Consider the following 13,913-nt stretch of genomic DNA (forward strand, 5'->3'; position numbering starts at 1 on the left):
GCCAGGAAACAGGTTTCACATAAACGTGATAATGATCGCTGTCCTCCTGGCCATCCTTCTTATCATGTATATTGCTTGTTTATCACCTCCAGGGGTTGCCAACTGTACTCCTTTGTAGTTCTGTGTGCTTAATTAGTTTTGGTAGTTTAACTTTTCACCACGTGGGGTTTGTTGAAATGTTCAGAAGAAATATGATTGGTTCTTACGAACACTCTGTAAAAGTTCTTTTGTGAATAAAATGACCTGGTCCGAGGAGTGGAGGCATGGAGAGATTATTATGCGCACCCTTCCCAGAATCTTGCTGGTTCAAGCCTCTGTGTTTATTCTTATTAATCAGAGTTCAATCCTTCCTTTACTTTGAGAATGCCTCAAAGGGGGCAAGTGAGTCCCACCTCGCATGATCAGTTACATTATGTGGCTCACGCCCACCATTAGAATGTCAATTGCCATGAACTTTGGCGGAGCCAGACCCCTTCACATATTTTAGAGGGGCACTGAAGAGACCTCAGCCCCTAGCTGTTCACTCCTAGGTAATCCATTTCCTGCAGTGCAACAATAATAGAGAACCTTTGTTCTGGACAGCCCTTTAAATGTTTTCTCTTGGGAAAATACCACTAGAAATTCTTATTCTTCACTGTTAGTGTTTTCAGAACTCACAGGGTTAAAGAGTTCTGTGTGACGTCCCTCAATTCCTGTCGCGTGACTCAGAAGGAGGGAGGAGTTGTTCCTCACTGTTCCGTCTCTGCTTCCGAGGGAGTCAGTAGCAGCCATGACTGCTAGCAGCCCAGGAGAAATCTGAGAAGTGCCGTTATGTATTTTACTGCTGTAATAAAATTAAAAAAAAATTCCTTCCAGTAGCACCTTAAAGACCAACTAAGTCAGTTCTTGGTATGAGCTTTCGTGTGCATGCACACTTCTTCAGATACACTGAAACAGAAGTTTCCAGACCCTTCTATATAGTGAGAAGGTGGGGAGGGGTATTACTCAGAAGGGTGGTGGGAACGGGTGGTTGGCAGACCACCCACCCATTCCCACCACCCTTCTGAGTAATACCCCTCCCCACCTTCTCACTATATAGAAGGGTCTGGAAACCTCTGTTTCAGTGTATCTGAAGAAGTGTGCATGCACACGAAAGCTCATACCAAGAACTGACTTAGTTGGTCTTTAAGGTGCTACTGGAAGGAATTTTTGTTTTTGTTTTGACTATGGCAGACCAACACGGCTACCTATCTGTGCTGTAATAAAGACTGTTATGTAAACACACAGACGCCTATGTGTGTTTGGATCTTATACACCGAGAAGCAACAGCTTTCCGCTGTGTTTACTCTGCACTTGTGGTGGCCGGAGGAGGACCAGCAGAGGGGTCGCAGATGGAAGAGTGCCGGGCTGCCATTCAAGGAGCTGCGCCTAATTGGGGTTGTAAACCAATTAGCCACGCCTTTTTTTCACAGGTTATGGAACTAGTTACCGCTATAAAGCTGTTGTGAAGTGTGCCGGTGTGTTTTGAAGTCAGCTGGGAAGACGCTGAGTCCTGCCTGACGCTGAGAGGCAGAGGAGCTGAGAGCTGAGAGCTGAGAGCGGCTGAAAACCGGGTGCTGGAAGAGCTGACTGGTTACGTGAGTACAGCTGGGGCCCTGGGAAGAAAAATGACGCAGTCCCAAAAGCATGGCTTTGAGCTTAAGGTGCCATGTGAGAAGCTGACGTACGAAAGCTGGTGGGAATGGAGCTTTCACGTAGAACTTTTCCTGGTCGGGAAAAACCTTTGGGAAGCAGTCCAGCCCCCACAGACAGCGGCTGGGGCAGCTATAAAAGCTGCAGAGCTGAGTGAAGCTGAAAAGCGTGTACTTGCTTTTCTGGCAGAAAATGTGAGTGCTGCTCTGAAGCCAGTTATCCTGGATGCTGAAAGGCCTGAGGCTGCTTGGCTGGCACTCCGTGAGGCTTGTGAAGCAGGAGTGGAAAGCAAGAGCCAAGACGTGGCCGCATCCGAAGGGGAAAGGCAAGATGGCGCTGGGCACATTCTTGAGAGCCGACACACAGCTGAGGGAAGCTGTGAGCCCCCAGAGGGGGACGAAGGGACTATTGCTGGCAGCTGTATGAATGCTGCACCATACCTGTGTGAGGAGCCAGGCCAGAGGCCAAGCGTTGGGAGACCTTTACCCACCAGAGGGGGTGCAGGAAAACGTCCTGGGAGCCCTGAGAGCAGTGGGGGGGGGCAATGAGTGGTGGAGGCTCAGAAACGGCTTGTTTTCCAAAGGCAGCCAAGAGTTGTTTTCGTCGTCAGCCAAGGTCTAGGAAGCTGCGGAGAGCTAGACGCTTCAAGGCCAGCCACCTGCACTATGTGCAGATAAGCCCTACAGAGTTGTGTGGGAACGCAGAGGCCAGTCCGGTCTCCAAGGCAATGGAGGAAGTTGCTTCTACGGAAGCTGTCAAGGTCCTGAGCAAGTTTTCCTGCAAGGGGGAGTTGGTTGCCGTGACAACCAGAGAGAACAGCTGCAGAAACCCAAAGGGAGGGGGCAGCGAGACGTTTGTTGCTATGGCGATGTTGAAGGACAGCTCTGAGAGAGACAATGACCTATGCTTTGTCATTGACTCAGGAGCGAACCGCAATCTGATTCCTGAGACCCCTACTGTCGAGATGTGGAATTGCAAGGCAATTCCGGCTGGAAAAACTGTTCAGTTTGCAAATGGAGAAAAGAAAAATGTGACTAATGTTGCAAATGTCTATTTTTCTGTTTTGCAGGAGCAGATGGAAGTTTGCGTTTTACCTGGGATGCATCACTGTCTTTTATCTGTGCCTTATTTGTTGCAAAAGGGGTTTAAGGTTTACTTTGAAAATGATGTTTGTACAATCTCCAAGGGAGGGAAGCAGCTGGTCAGAGTTGATCTCTTTGTTCTTAAAACGCCTCTGGAGGCTGAGAGGGCAAAAGCTATGCGTGCTACAGTTCCCACTCATGTTTCATGTGCATGTGCATGGCACAAGAAGACAGCCCATAGTTCTCTTGAAGAACTCCAGGTGCTACCTGAGTGCACTAAAGGCTGTAAAATTCAGGAATGTGGAAGGTCCATAAATTGTAAGGCTTGCAGAAAGGCAAAGGTAAAAGGGTGCAGTTACCCCAGGGTGGACAGGGTAACCACAAAACCTTTTGAGCTTGTTCACATAGATCTGTTTGGACCCATGGCAGAGCCAAGTCTGGGAGGAGCCAGGTTTCTGCTAACGATGCAGGATGATTTTAGCCAGAATTCCTGGACTCATGCTCTGAAATCCAAGGGAGATGCAGCGCAACTGATTAAAAGTTGGGTTGAGGAGGTGGAACTAAGGTTCTCCACCAAGGTGCAAGCAGTCACTAGTGACCGAGGTGCAGAGTTTACTGGGTCTGCTTTGCAGAAGTTCTTTCACCAGAAAGGGATACGTCACAAAGTGACTTCTCCTCAAGAGAGGGGGGTGGCAGAGCTCAGAAGTGAAGCTCTGGTTAAGGCTACACAGGTGCTGCTGTCAGACTCTGGGTTACCTCCAAGTTTTTGGATGGAGGCAATTAAGAATGTGAATTTCACCTGGAATCGGTCCTACAATTCAGTGGTAGGTGACACGCCGTTTTTCATGCTTCACGGAAGGAAACCCCAGATTCATTTTCTCCGTCCGTTCGGGTCAGCGGCATCTGTGCCAGTGCCAAAGGCTTTGCAAAAGCCAGGTGGACCCAAGTTCCAGAAAATGATCTTTTGTGGGTATGAACCAGCCACTAAAGGCTGGAGGTTTGCATATCCAGAAGGTGATCAGAGTAAGCTTCTGATCAGTAAACACGCTGAGTTCTATGAGCAGGAGAGTTGGTCAAAGACTCCTGCAAGGCGTTACGTTCTCTCAGAATGCCTGTCTGATGAGGAAGGAGAACCAGAGGCTGTACCTGCTGACGACCAGGTCACTGACCAAGGTCAAGAACAGGATGGGGCATCTCCACAAGTTGTTAAGAGAGAGAGAGCCCAAGAGTGAGCCTAGGTCTCCTGTTAGCGTAATGCAAAGGATTCGAAGACGCTTTAAGTCAGAAATCCTTCCCCCCTGCTCGTCCCCTCTCCGGCATCACTGGGTGGTCCTGCCTCCGTCTCTCGTTCTGATGACAGTTCTCTGACATCCACCTCCTCCCCAGGACCCCCTTCACCCCCAGCCTGACCCTGTGATGGGACCTTGTCCCCTTCTTCAGCCAACGATGCCGGGAACCCCCGAAAGGAGCTGCTGTTGTCGTCCGTGGACTCAAACATCGCTTCCCACCTGCTCCAATTTCTCACGGTTGGGACTTCCCGATCTGATTCCTCCTCTCCTGACGATTCTCCTCCTTCCCCCTGGGAAGCCGGAAAACCCACGAAATCCTCCTCCTCCTCGTCAGTGGTGGCAAATTGCTCCTCCCAGAATCTCCCGAGGGGTTTGGGCTTCCTCGGATACCTGTTGTGGAACTCTTCCACCAGATATCCATCATCTATTTCCCCTGCAGGCACCCACGTGTTTTCTGACTCTGGTTCCCCCTCCCAAGCCACTAGGTACTCCACCTGCCGCCCTCGCCAGCGCGAATCCAGGATCTCCATTACCTCGTGGTGGCGTTCCCTCTCTTCCATTAGTGGATGGGTGAGCCCTTCCCCTCCTGCCTCCCGGACCCTCCGCTCCCCTCTGTACGGCGAGAGCAGTGACCTATGAAATACCGGGTGGGTCTTCATGCTGTCTGGCAACTTGAGCCGGAACGCCACCGGGTTAACTTGGTGGGTCACCTCAAATAGTCCCAGCCGTCTTGGCCTCAGTTTCTTACACCCGCCCTTGAAAGGTAAGCCTTGTGTGGATAACCACATCCGGTCTCCCACCCTAATGGTCTCCCCTTCCCGGCAGCGTTTGTCTGCTTGTCTTTTGTACACTTCCTTGGCCCTATCCAGGTTCATCTTAAGCTGCTGGTGCAGAGCTTCCATTTCTTCCACAAACTGCTCTGCGGCGGGCACGCTCCACCCTTCCTCCCCTCTCCCAGGAAAAGCCCTGGGGTGCAACCCATAATTAGCCATGAACGGGCTCATCCCCGTGGACACATGCTCAACGTTGTTATACGCAAACTCCGCTAGTGCTAGCTTCTCTACCCAATCGTTCTGTCTCTCGTTGACGTAGCAGCGTAGATATTGCTGAAAAATGCTATTTGCCCTCTCTGCTTGCCCGTTGGTCTCCGGGTGTCTCGCCGTCGAGAATCCCACTTCCACCTGCAATAAGCTCATGAGTTTCCTCCAGAACCTCGAGGTAAATTGTTTCCCTCGGTCGGAGATAACCCTCGTCGGAGTCCCATGCAACCTGAAAATGTGATCCACAAACAACCGGGCAGTTTCCTCTGCCGTTACTGCATGTGAGCACGCTATAAAATGGCACATTTTGGTTAGCAGATCTACTACTACCATGACTGCTGTCTTCCCTCTAGATTTGGGTAAATCGGTCATGAAATCGATCGACACCTCCCCCCATGGTCTTCCCGGTGTGGGTAAGGGCTCCAGTAACCCCGCCGGGGTCGCCTTCTCTCCCTTGGCCCGTTGGCAGCGGTCACACCCCCGTACATACTCTCGTACATCTTCCCTCACCCTTGGCCACCAGAATTGCCTCGTAACCAGTAACATGGTTTTGTGTTGCCCAAAGTGCCCCGCTGTTGGGTTGTCATGAAGCTGTCTGAGAACCCTTTCTCGCAGGGCTTCCCTGGGCACATACATTGCTCCCCTGTAATACAGCAGTCCTTCCCTCTCCTCAAAGCCTCCCTGATCTCCCCCCGTTCCCCTGAGTTCCCTGATTCTCGTTTGGGTGAATTCGTCCTGGCGAATCAGCTCGGTTAGTTCTCGTTTCCCAACCAACGCTCCCCCGCAAACCCATCGTTCCTCAAGAAACACGTGTCGAGCTTCCGGCGGTCCTTCTCCTTCCGTATACTCGGGCTTCCGTGAAAGCGCGTCTGCCCTCACGTTCTCTTCCCCCGGCACGTACTTGATCTCAAAGTTGAACTTGGAGAACTCCTGTGCCCATCGAATCTGTCTCTGGTTGAGCACTCGAGCTGTTCTCCAATATTCCAGGTTCTTATGATCCGTGCAAACCTGAATCTTGTGCTGTGCCCCTATTACAGATGTCTCCACTGCCGAAACGCTGCATAAATAGCTAACAGTTCGCGATCATACACCGTGTAGTTATGCTCTGATTTGTTCAGTTTCCGTGAGAAGAAGGCGCACGGCCTCCAGGTGTGTTGGCTCCGTCCCGGCTGTAGCAACACTGCTCCAATAGCTCTGTCTGATGCGTCGGTCTCCAGCCTCATCGGCTTCTGCAGATCCACGTGCAGGAGCTGTTCCTCCGAGGCGAACGCCTTCTTTAGTTTTTCGAATGACCTTTGGGCACTTTCCGTCCAGACGAACTTCTTCTTGCTACTGAGACAATCCGTGATGGGTGCGGTCAAGTGGGCGAAGTTCTTGATGAACTTCCGGTAGAAGTTGCTGAACCCGAGGAACTTCTGCACATCCTTCCGGGTCTTAGGGGCCTTCCATTCCAGCACTGCCTGCACCTTGCCAGGGTCCATGGCAAGTCCTTTGTCCGACAACTTGTATCCCAGGAATTCCACCTCACGGGCGTGAAATTGGCACTTTTCCAGCTTGACCCACAATTGGTGCTCTAGTAGCCTCTTCAGCACTTCCCTGACATCCTGGATATGCGGCTTTTCATTGTCCGAATAGATTAGTACGTCGTCCAGAAATGCTACACAGTTTTTGTACAGCAGGGGTCCCAGCACATGGTGCATGAAGCTTTGAAAACAGGCTGAGCCCGATTGTAGTCCAAATGGCATGACTAGGTACTCAAAGGCCCCTAGGGGGGTGAACATGGTGGTTTTCCATTCGTCCCCCTTCCTTATTCTAATCAGATTGTATGCTCCCCGGAGGTCCAGCTTGGTGAAGATCTTGCCCTTCCTCACCCTAGTCAGAATATCATCAATTTTGGGCATTGGGAAGGTCACGGGTTCCGATACAAGGTTCAGGCTTCGAAAGTCAACTACAAGCCTCGGCTGATCCGTGTTTTTCTTGTCCACAAAAAACACAGGGCTGCCCCCCACTGCCTTAGATTCCCTTATGAACCCCCTCTTAAGGTTTTTGTCAATAAAGTCTCGCAACTCCTGCATCTCTCTGTCCGACATGGAATACAGCTTACCCACCGGTAGCTGCGCCCCAGGGAGCAAGTTGATCTGGCAGTCGAAGGGCCTATGTGGCGGTAGCTTGTCCGCTTCCCTCTCACTGAAGACTTCCTGTAAATCCGCGTACTGTGGCGGCACGTCTGCTCTCTGCTTCAGTGTAGTTGCTGCCACTCTGGCCAACCTCACCCTGGGTTTCACCCCTCCTAGACAGTGTTCCAAACAGTGTGCCGACCCAAAGGTGACTGTCCGTTGGTGCCAGGCTACCACTGGATCATGTAGCACTAGCCAGCTCATGCCCAGTATTATCGGAGGTCCCGCCAGTGTGGCCATGTGAAAGGCAATGGTCTCTGTGTGCCTGGAAGCACTCATTCTCATAGGTGGGGTTTGATGTGTCACTTCCCCTCCCAGCAGCTCCCTCCCATCTATCGTGGTCACTTGGAGCGGGAAATCAAGTTGCAGCAGGTGGATCTGGTGCTCCAATGCAAACTCCTTACTAAAAAAATTACAGGAGCTGCCTGAGTCCAGCATTGCTTTCACCTTGACTGGGTGTCCATTTGGGAGTTCTAGCACCACCTCTATCGCTATAGAAACCTTGGGTGGGTCCGGTTGGGGCACTTCTGTTATCTGTTCGCTTGGCTGCTGCGCCCCCCTGTGGGCAGTCAAGCGCTGGCGTTTCCCTGCACCTTTTCCTCTGCCCCCTCCTCGTCGCTTCCAGCGGCTCCCACCATCCCTTGCCAAGCCTTTCTTTGAGGACAGACCCTGGCAAAGTGTCCTGGCTGTTGGCAGAGGAAACACTTCTTGGTGCTTTTCCCAGCCTTTCCCTCCCTTTTGCCTCCTTGGTTGGCACCAGAAACCTCGCGCGCCCGCGCTCCATCGATTTCCATGGGCACTACGTCATCGGCGGGCAGCTTAGGCATCTCCGGAATGCGGTAGTCAGAGTGGCGCTCTCCCCTCCCTTCCCGCCTTTCCAAAGCGCGCACTTCTTGGCGAGCGCCTATCGCCAGCGCTGCCTTTGTCAGCTGATCCAGAGTCGCCGGGCGGGGCGTGCGGGAGAGCTCATCTTTAACGGTTGGGGACAACCCCTCCTCAAACAGCATCTGTATGGGAGGGCTATCTAGATCCCATCTGAGCCGGTGAATTAGCATCGCAAAGCGGGACCAGTAGTCTCTCACGGAAAGTTCCCCCTGCTTGCATCTCAGCAGCTCCCTTTGGGTAACGCTCTCCCCCAATTGGCTAGAATACATCACATCCATTGCCTGAAGAAACTTCCGAACGTCCTTCATGGCAGGGTTCTGCGAGGCCATTAGGGGTCTAACCCATCCCCTCGCGCTGCCCTCAAGGTGCCCCACGATATACGCCACTTGCGCTGCCTCGTCAGCAAAGTCATCATGCTGCAGCTGCAAGGCATACTCTATTTCTGTTCGGAATCCATTATATTTCTGGGGCTCCCCCCCCCAAATTTGTGTACTAGTCCTGGCACCTTCTTTGCCACTGGGGTAGGTCTAACCTGCGCATCCTGGGTGCGCCTCTCGTCCAACCGCGCCATCAGCAGTGCCACATGCCATTCCAGCTCCTGGTTCCTCTTTAGTAGGTCCTGCGCCCCCGCAGCTGGCTCCGCTGCCCCGGCGCCTCCAGTCTGGCTCATGTTTCCACTGCTTGCGCACAAGTAACAGCAGAAACTCTCGGATTGCTGTAATGGTTGTTAGGGGTTACTTGTGCGTAACCTTACTTCAGTTCAGTTAGCTTGCTTGCCCCAACCATGCCCAGGGTCGGAGCTCGCCCTCCGTGACCTGTTAGTCACTTGCAGAATCCGAGAGTGGGCGTCTCTTGAACCTCTTCCAGCATAAAAGCTGTTTGACCCCGAGTCTCCTCCTATGTTCTCTGCGCGGAACGCGTCTGGGCAAGTAAGGGGAAGGCAGGGGCGTCCCAGCGCTCTCTCCACTATCGTCGGGGGAAGGGTCTTGGAGCCCTGTCACCAATTCCTCCATCTCCCTCTCTTCTCTATGGGTGTTACGTTGAAATCCTTCCCCCCTGCTCGTCCCCTCTCCGGCATCACTGGGTGGTCCTGCCTCCGTCTCGTTCTGATGGCAGTTCCCTGACATTACCCTTTCCTTTTGCCATGGTCCTATGGAAAGGAGTCTCTGGTCGCTCGTCTAATTCTTTAGAGAGGTCAATGAGCGCTTCTTTCACTACTTCGAATCCAGACAGTACTACAATGGGTAGATGTCCTATCCATAGGGTGAAAATATTTCCATATTGCTTTCCCAGCTACCATTTGTGTCAAAAGAAAGGAGAGGAATGATGGATTCAAAAAACACCGTTGGATATTTCAACTTAATACGAGAGCTTCAGTCTCCCTCACCTCTGCAGCTTCTCACTATGTGCAGTTCTCTTCCTATCATCTCTCCCCCCTCCTCCCTCCATTTCAACCCTCACAGAACTCTAGCCCAATGGTTGCCATTTATTAGATTTTGAATTGATCTTAGAATGAATTGATTTTAGAATGCTGTGTTGTTTTTATTGTTGTTAACTGCTCTGAGCCTGGCTTCAGCTGGGTAGGGCGGGATATAAATACAATTCTATTTATTATTTATTTATTTATTTTACTCTCTGCCGTCTATGTTGCCTCGGCCTAGGATCAGAGCAGCAGAGGCACTTCATAGTGATTAGCCCTCCTGTACCAGAATAGGACCTTGTCACAATTATTTTGTGTGCAGGGATGTGGAAACTGTAGCACACCAGATGCTTTTGAACTGCAACTCCCATCATTGTTGACTGTTGGCCATGGTCATTGGGGCAGATGGGCATCATAGTCGAAAACATCTGGTGGGTAACAGGTTGCCATAGGCTGGGCTAGAGCACTGGATCAGGTTTCAGGCAAAATGTCAGGTAGCACCCAGATGTATAGCAACACAATGGGAAATTTGTAAACCCTAGTTTACTGCATAGAGCCATTAAGAATGTGGTATTTAAACTGTTTTTTTATAAGTGCTTCTAGTTGGAGTAAACAAGTTGAAAATGTCCCCAAGCTTCAGAAATTGAATAGCAAATGCAGGTTAGTACCTGTTGAGAGGCTGTCATGAATGAATGCTGAGGACCTATGTGGTCAGTCTTTTTTTTGTAATAATATTTTATTCTTTTTTTCCATATTGAAAGTTACATTTGTTACTCAACAATTTTATTCCAATTCAACAAAACAAGTGATTTCCCACTCACTCAATATCAATGTTTATAACTAGAATTACATACAATTGCATTTTAAAGTTCCATCTTATCTAATTTCATCCTCTCTAACAAGTTTCTTAATATATTCTGCTGTTTTCTTACACTTCAAACCCCGCTGTGGTCTTTGCATATGGGAAATAACTTTTTATATAGACCGTTAATGTTTTCAAATCTTCTTTAAAAGATTCTAAATTTCTATCTTTTATCAATTTTTGCCATCTCTGCATATTCCAAGATTTTCACAAACCATTCTTCCTTTGAGGGTGTTCTCTCCTCCTTCCTCAGTTTAACAGTATACAATAAATATTTTTGATCAGTAGTTTTTAATGCACATTTTAAACCTTTTTATGGTTTTGTGCTTTTCAGTATTAATAATAATATCCTTTAGATTATTACTATTATTTGTATTGCTTACAGTTTCTGACAACAGAGGCTTATGGCATTTACCATTTTAACCCATGCTATTATTTAATTTTAAATATCATAATTGTTGGGGGAAATAGATAATTGCTGACATCAGACTGAGTTATTACTAAGAAGAAGAAGAAGAGTTTGGATTTGATATCCCGCCTTTCACTCCCCTTCAGGAGTCTCAAAGCGGCTAACATTCTCCTTTCCCTTCCTCCCCCACAACAAACACTCTGTGATGTGAGTGGGGCTGAGAGACTTGAAGTGTGACTGGCCCAAGGTCACCCAGCAGCTGCATGTGGAGGAGCGGAGACTTGAACCCGGTTTCCCAGATTACAAGACTACCGCTCTTAAGCAATAAGTACCTGAACGAGAGTATTTTCATGAATCTTCAATCTAAACCTCCATATGGTTCCAACGAGAGGAAGCTGGAGAGGACCTGGAGGATAATGCCTGTGTGACCAGAGCTGTTTCAGGTAGTGCAGAATCAGGAGAGCCACCAGCAGAGCAATCAAAAGTGCCCGTATCTCCATCCTTCTCTTGTTGTCTCTTTCTCCTTAATTCTTTCTAGGTTGCCTGGTCAGGTTCAACTCTCTTTCTCTAAGGAGTTTTTGCTTTCCTCAAAGACATCAGCAGTACTCTCTGTTTTTATATGCTCAGTTATTGAAAACAATTAAGCAAAAAGGGGTGTGACACCATTTGCAAGTAGCCTTGGAACGTGACTGCAAGTCATGTAATACAATTGAACACTATAATCAGTCTTTTATGTGTCACGTAAATGAGAGGGTGCTTGATCTATATAAATTGTAATTAGAATCCAAGCTATCTTAAGACGAATTTTGTGACACAAATATTTGGGAAAGAATTTTGTACCAAATGTTCATTAAATAAAAAATGAATGTGAAACCCAGACCCTTAGGAAAAGCAAAGTGTGCATGTGTACATTCTCTCTTTCTGATTCCTTTTTGGTTCTCTCTCTCTCTCTTGGAGGGAGTTCATCTGGGAGACTGCGACCAACTCAAATGCATGGTTGCCACCACACTAGATTAACTAATTCATATATTCCCTCCTTATTCAAAATTCCAAATGTGCTCATTGGCTTTAAAAAGTTGGTGATCCACTGCTTGAAGTGGAAGAGTACCACCCCTGAATAATTTCACTCCTTATAAATACTCGTTCTCCCCTTATTCCTGATTTATACAAAGATTCTGAATCTTCTTTATTTGTCAAGGTTTCTATCTCTAAACAGGGAAGAAAATGCTGAGAGATAGAAGCCTAGAGAAACAATGGGTAAGAGCATAAGTGCCAACTTATATTCGATCCCCCTTCTCCACCCATGATGACAACAGTTGGGTGCGTTGAGGCTCTTCCTCCTCCTGCAGTGGAGGGGAAGGGTGGAAGAAGCAGTCTTGATGACCTAGAAAGTCAAGGAGTGGTCAAGGAGAATTAACAGAGACACATTTCTGTGCTTCTTAGATACTGACTTAGAGCAGAAATATTCGTACTGTAATCACTCTGTGAAAGCAATGTATGATCCGAATTGCCTACATGCTGTGCTGACCCCAGTGGGTCTCTACTTTTGGATCACTGCCCCTTCATGGATCACTGCCCCTTCATGGATCACTGCCCCTTCATGGATCACTGCCTTGCTGTGGCGAAGGGGCTTGAAGAACTCAGAGAAGCTATGAACTATGCCGAGCAGGGCACCCAAGATGAACAGGTCATAGTGGAGAGTTTTGACCAAACGTGATCCACCTGGAGGAGGAACCGGCAAGCCACTCCAGTATCCCTGCCAAGAAAACTCCATGGACAAAGACAACAGGCATATAAAAGATATGACGCTGGAAGATGAGCCCCTCAGGTCGGAAAGCATCCAACATGCTACTGGGGAAGAGCGGAGGGCAAGTACAAGTAGATCCAGAGCTGATGAAGCGGCTGGGCCAAAGCCGAAAGGACACCCAGTTGCCGATATGCCTGGAAGCGAAAGGAAAGTCCAATGCTGTAAAGAAAAATATTGCATAGGAACCTGGAATGTAAGAACCATGAACCTGGGTAAGTTGGAGGTGGTCAAAAATGAGATGGCAAGAATAAATATTGACATCCTGGGCATCAGTGAACTAAAATGGACGGGAATGGGTGAATTCAGTTCGGATGACCATCATATCTACTACTGTGGGCAAGAAACCCGTAAAAGAAATGGAGTGGCCCTCATAGTCAACAAAAGAGTGGCGAAAGCTGTACTGGGATGCAATCTCAAAAATGATAGAATGATCTCGATACGAATCCAAGGCAGACCTTTTAACATCACAGTAATCCAAGTTTATGCACCAACTACTTGTGCTGAAGAAACTGAAATTGACCAATTCTATGAAGACTTACAAGACCTTATAGAAGTGACACCAAAGAAGGATGTTCTTCTCATTATAGGGGACTGGAATGCTAAAGTAGGGAGTCAAGAGATAAAAGGAACAACTGGCAAGTTTGGCCTTGGAGATCAAAACGAAGCAGGGCAAAGGCTAATAGAGTTCTGTCAAGAGAACAAGCTGGTCATCACAAACACGCTTTTCCAACAACACAAGAGACGACTCTACACATGGACATCACCAGATGGACAGCATCGAAATCAGATTGATTATATTCTCTGCAGCCAAAGATGGAGAAGCTCTATACAGTCAGCAAAAACAAGACCTGGAGCTGACTGTGCCTCAGATCATCAGCTTCTTATAGCAAAATTCAAGCTTAAACTGAAGAAAGTAGGAAAAACCACTGGGCCGGTAAGATACAATCTAAGTCAAATCCCTTATGAATACACAGTGGAAGTGAGGAACAGGTTTAAGGATTTAGATTTGGTGGACAGAATGCCTGAAGAACTATGGATGGAGGCTCGTAACATTATACAGGAGGCAGCAACGAAAACCATCCCAATGAAAAGGAAATGCAAGAAAGCAAAGTGGCTGTCCAATGAGGCCTTACAAATAGCGAGGGAGAGAAGGCAAGCAAAATGCGAGGGAGATGGTGAAAGATACAGGAAATTGAATGCAGATTTCCAAAGAATAGCAAGGAGAGACAAGAAGACCTTCTTAAACGAGCAATGCAAAGAAATAGAGGAAA

The 13,913-nt window shown here is 48.6% G+C and overlaps 2 protein-coding genes across 2 annotated transcripts in view; one reads left to right on the forward strand and one right to left on the reverse strand.

The window, feature by feature from the left end:
* The window catches only part of LOC310844912 (cytochrome P450 2J4-like), a 289,677-nt gene extending 278,241 nt beyond the window's left edge, over window positions 1-11,436 (reverse strand). The window contains exons 1-2 of the mRNA XM_083739659.1: window positions 11,168-11,436; window positions 9,275-9,437 (exon numbers count right to left, since the gene is read on the reverse strand). Coding sequence (XP_083595785.1) covers window positions 9,275-9,437; window positions 11,168-11,335 — 331 coding nt within the window. The 5' untranslated portion in view covers window positions 11,336-11,436. The remainder of the gene's footprint in view (window positions 1-9,274; window positions 9,438-11,167) is intronic.
* The window catches only part of LOC310845015 (cytochrome P450 2D28-like), a 92,910-nt gene that overhangs the window by 10,712 nt on the left and 68,285 nt on the right, over window positions 1-13,913 (forward strand). The window lies entirely within an intron of this gene.

Source organism: Podarcis gaigeae, assembly GCF_964106915.1.
Source record: "Podarcis gaigeae genome assembly, chromosome: 5".
In the NCBI taxonomy this organism is placed as follows: domain Eukaryota; kingdom Metazoa; phylum Chordata; class Lepidosauria; order Squamata; family Lacertidae; genus Podarcis; species Podarcis gaigeae.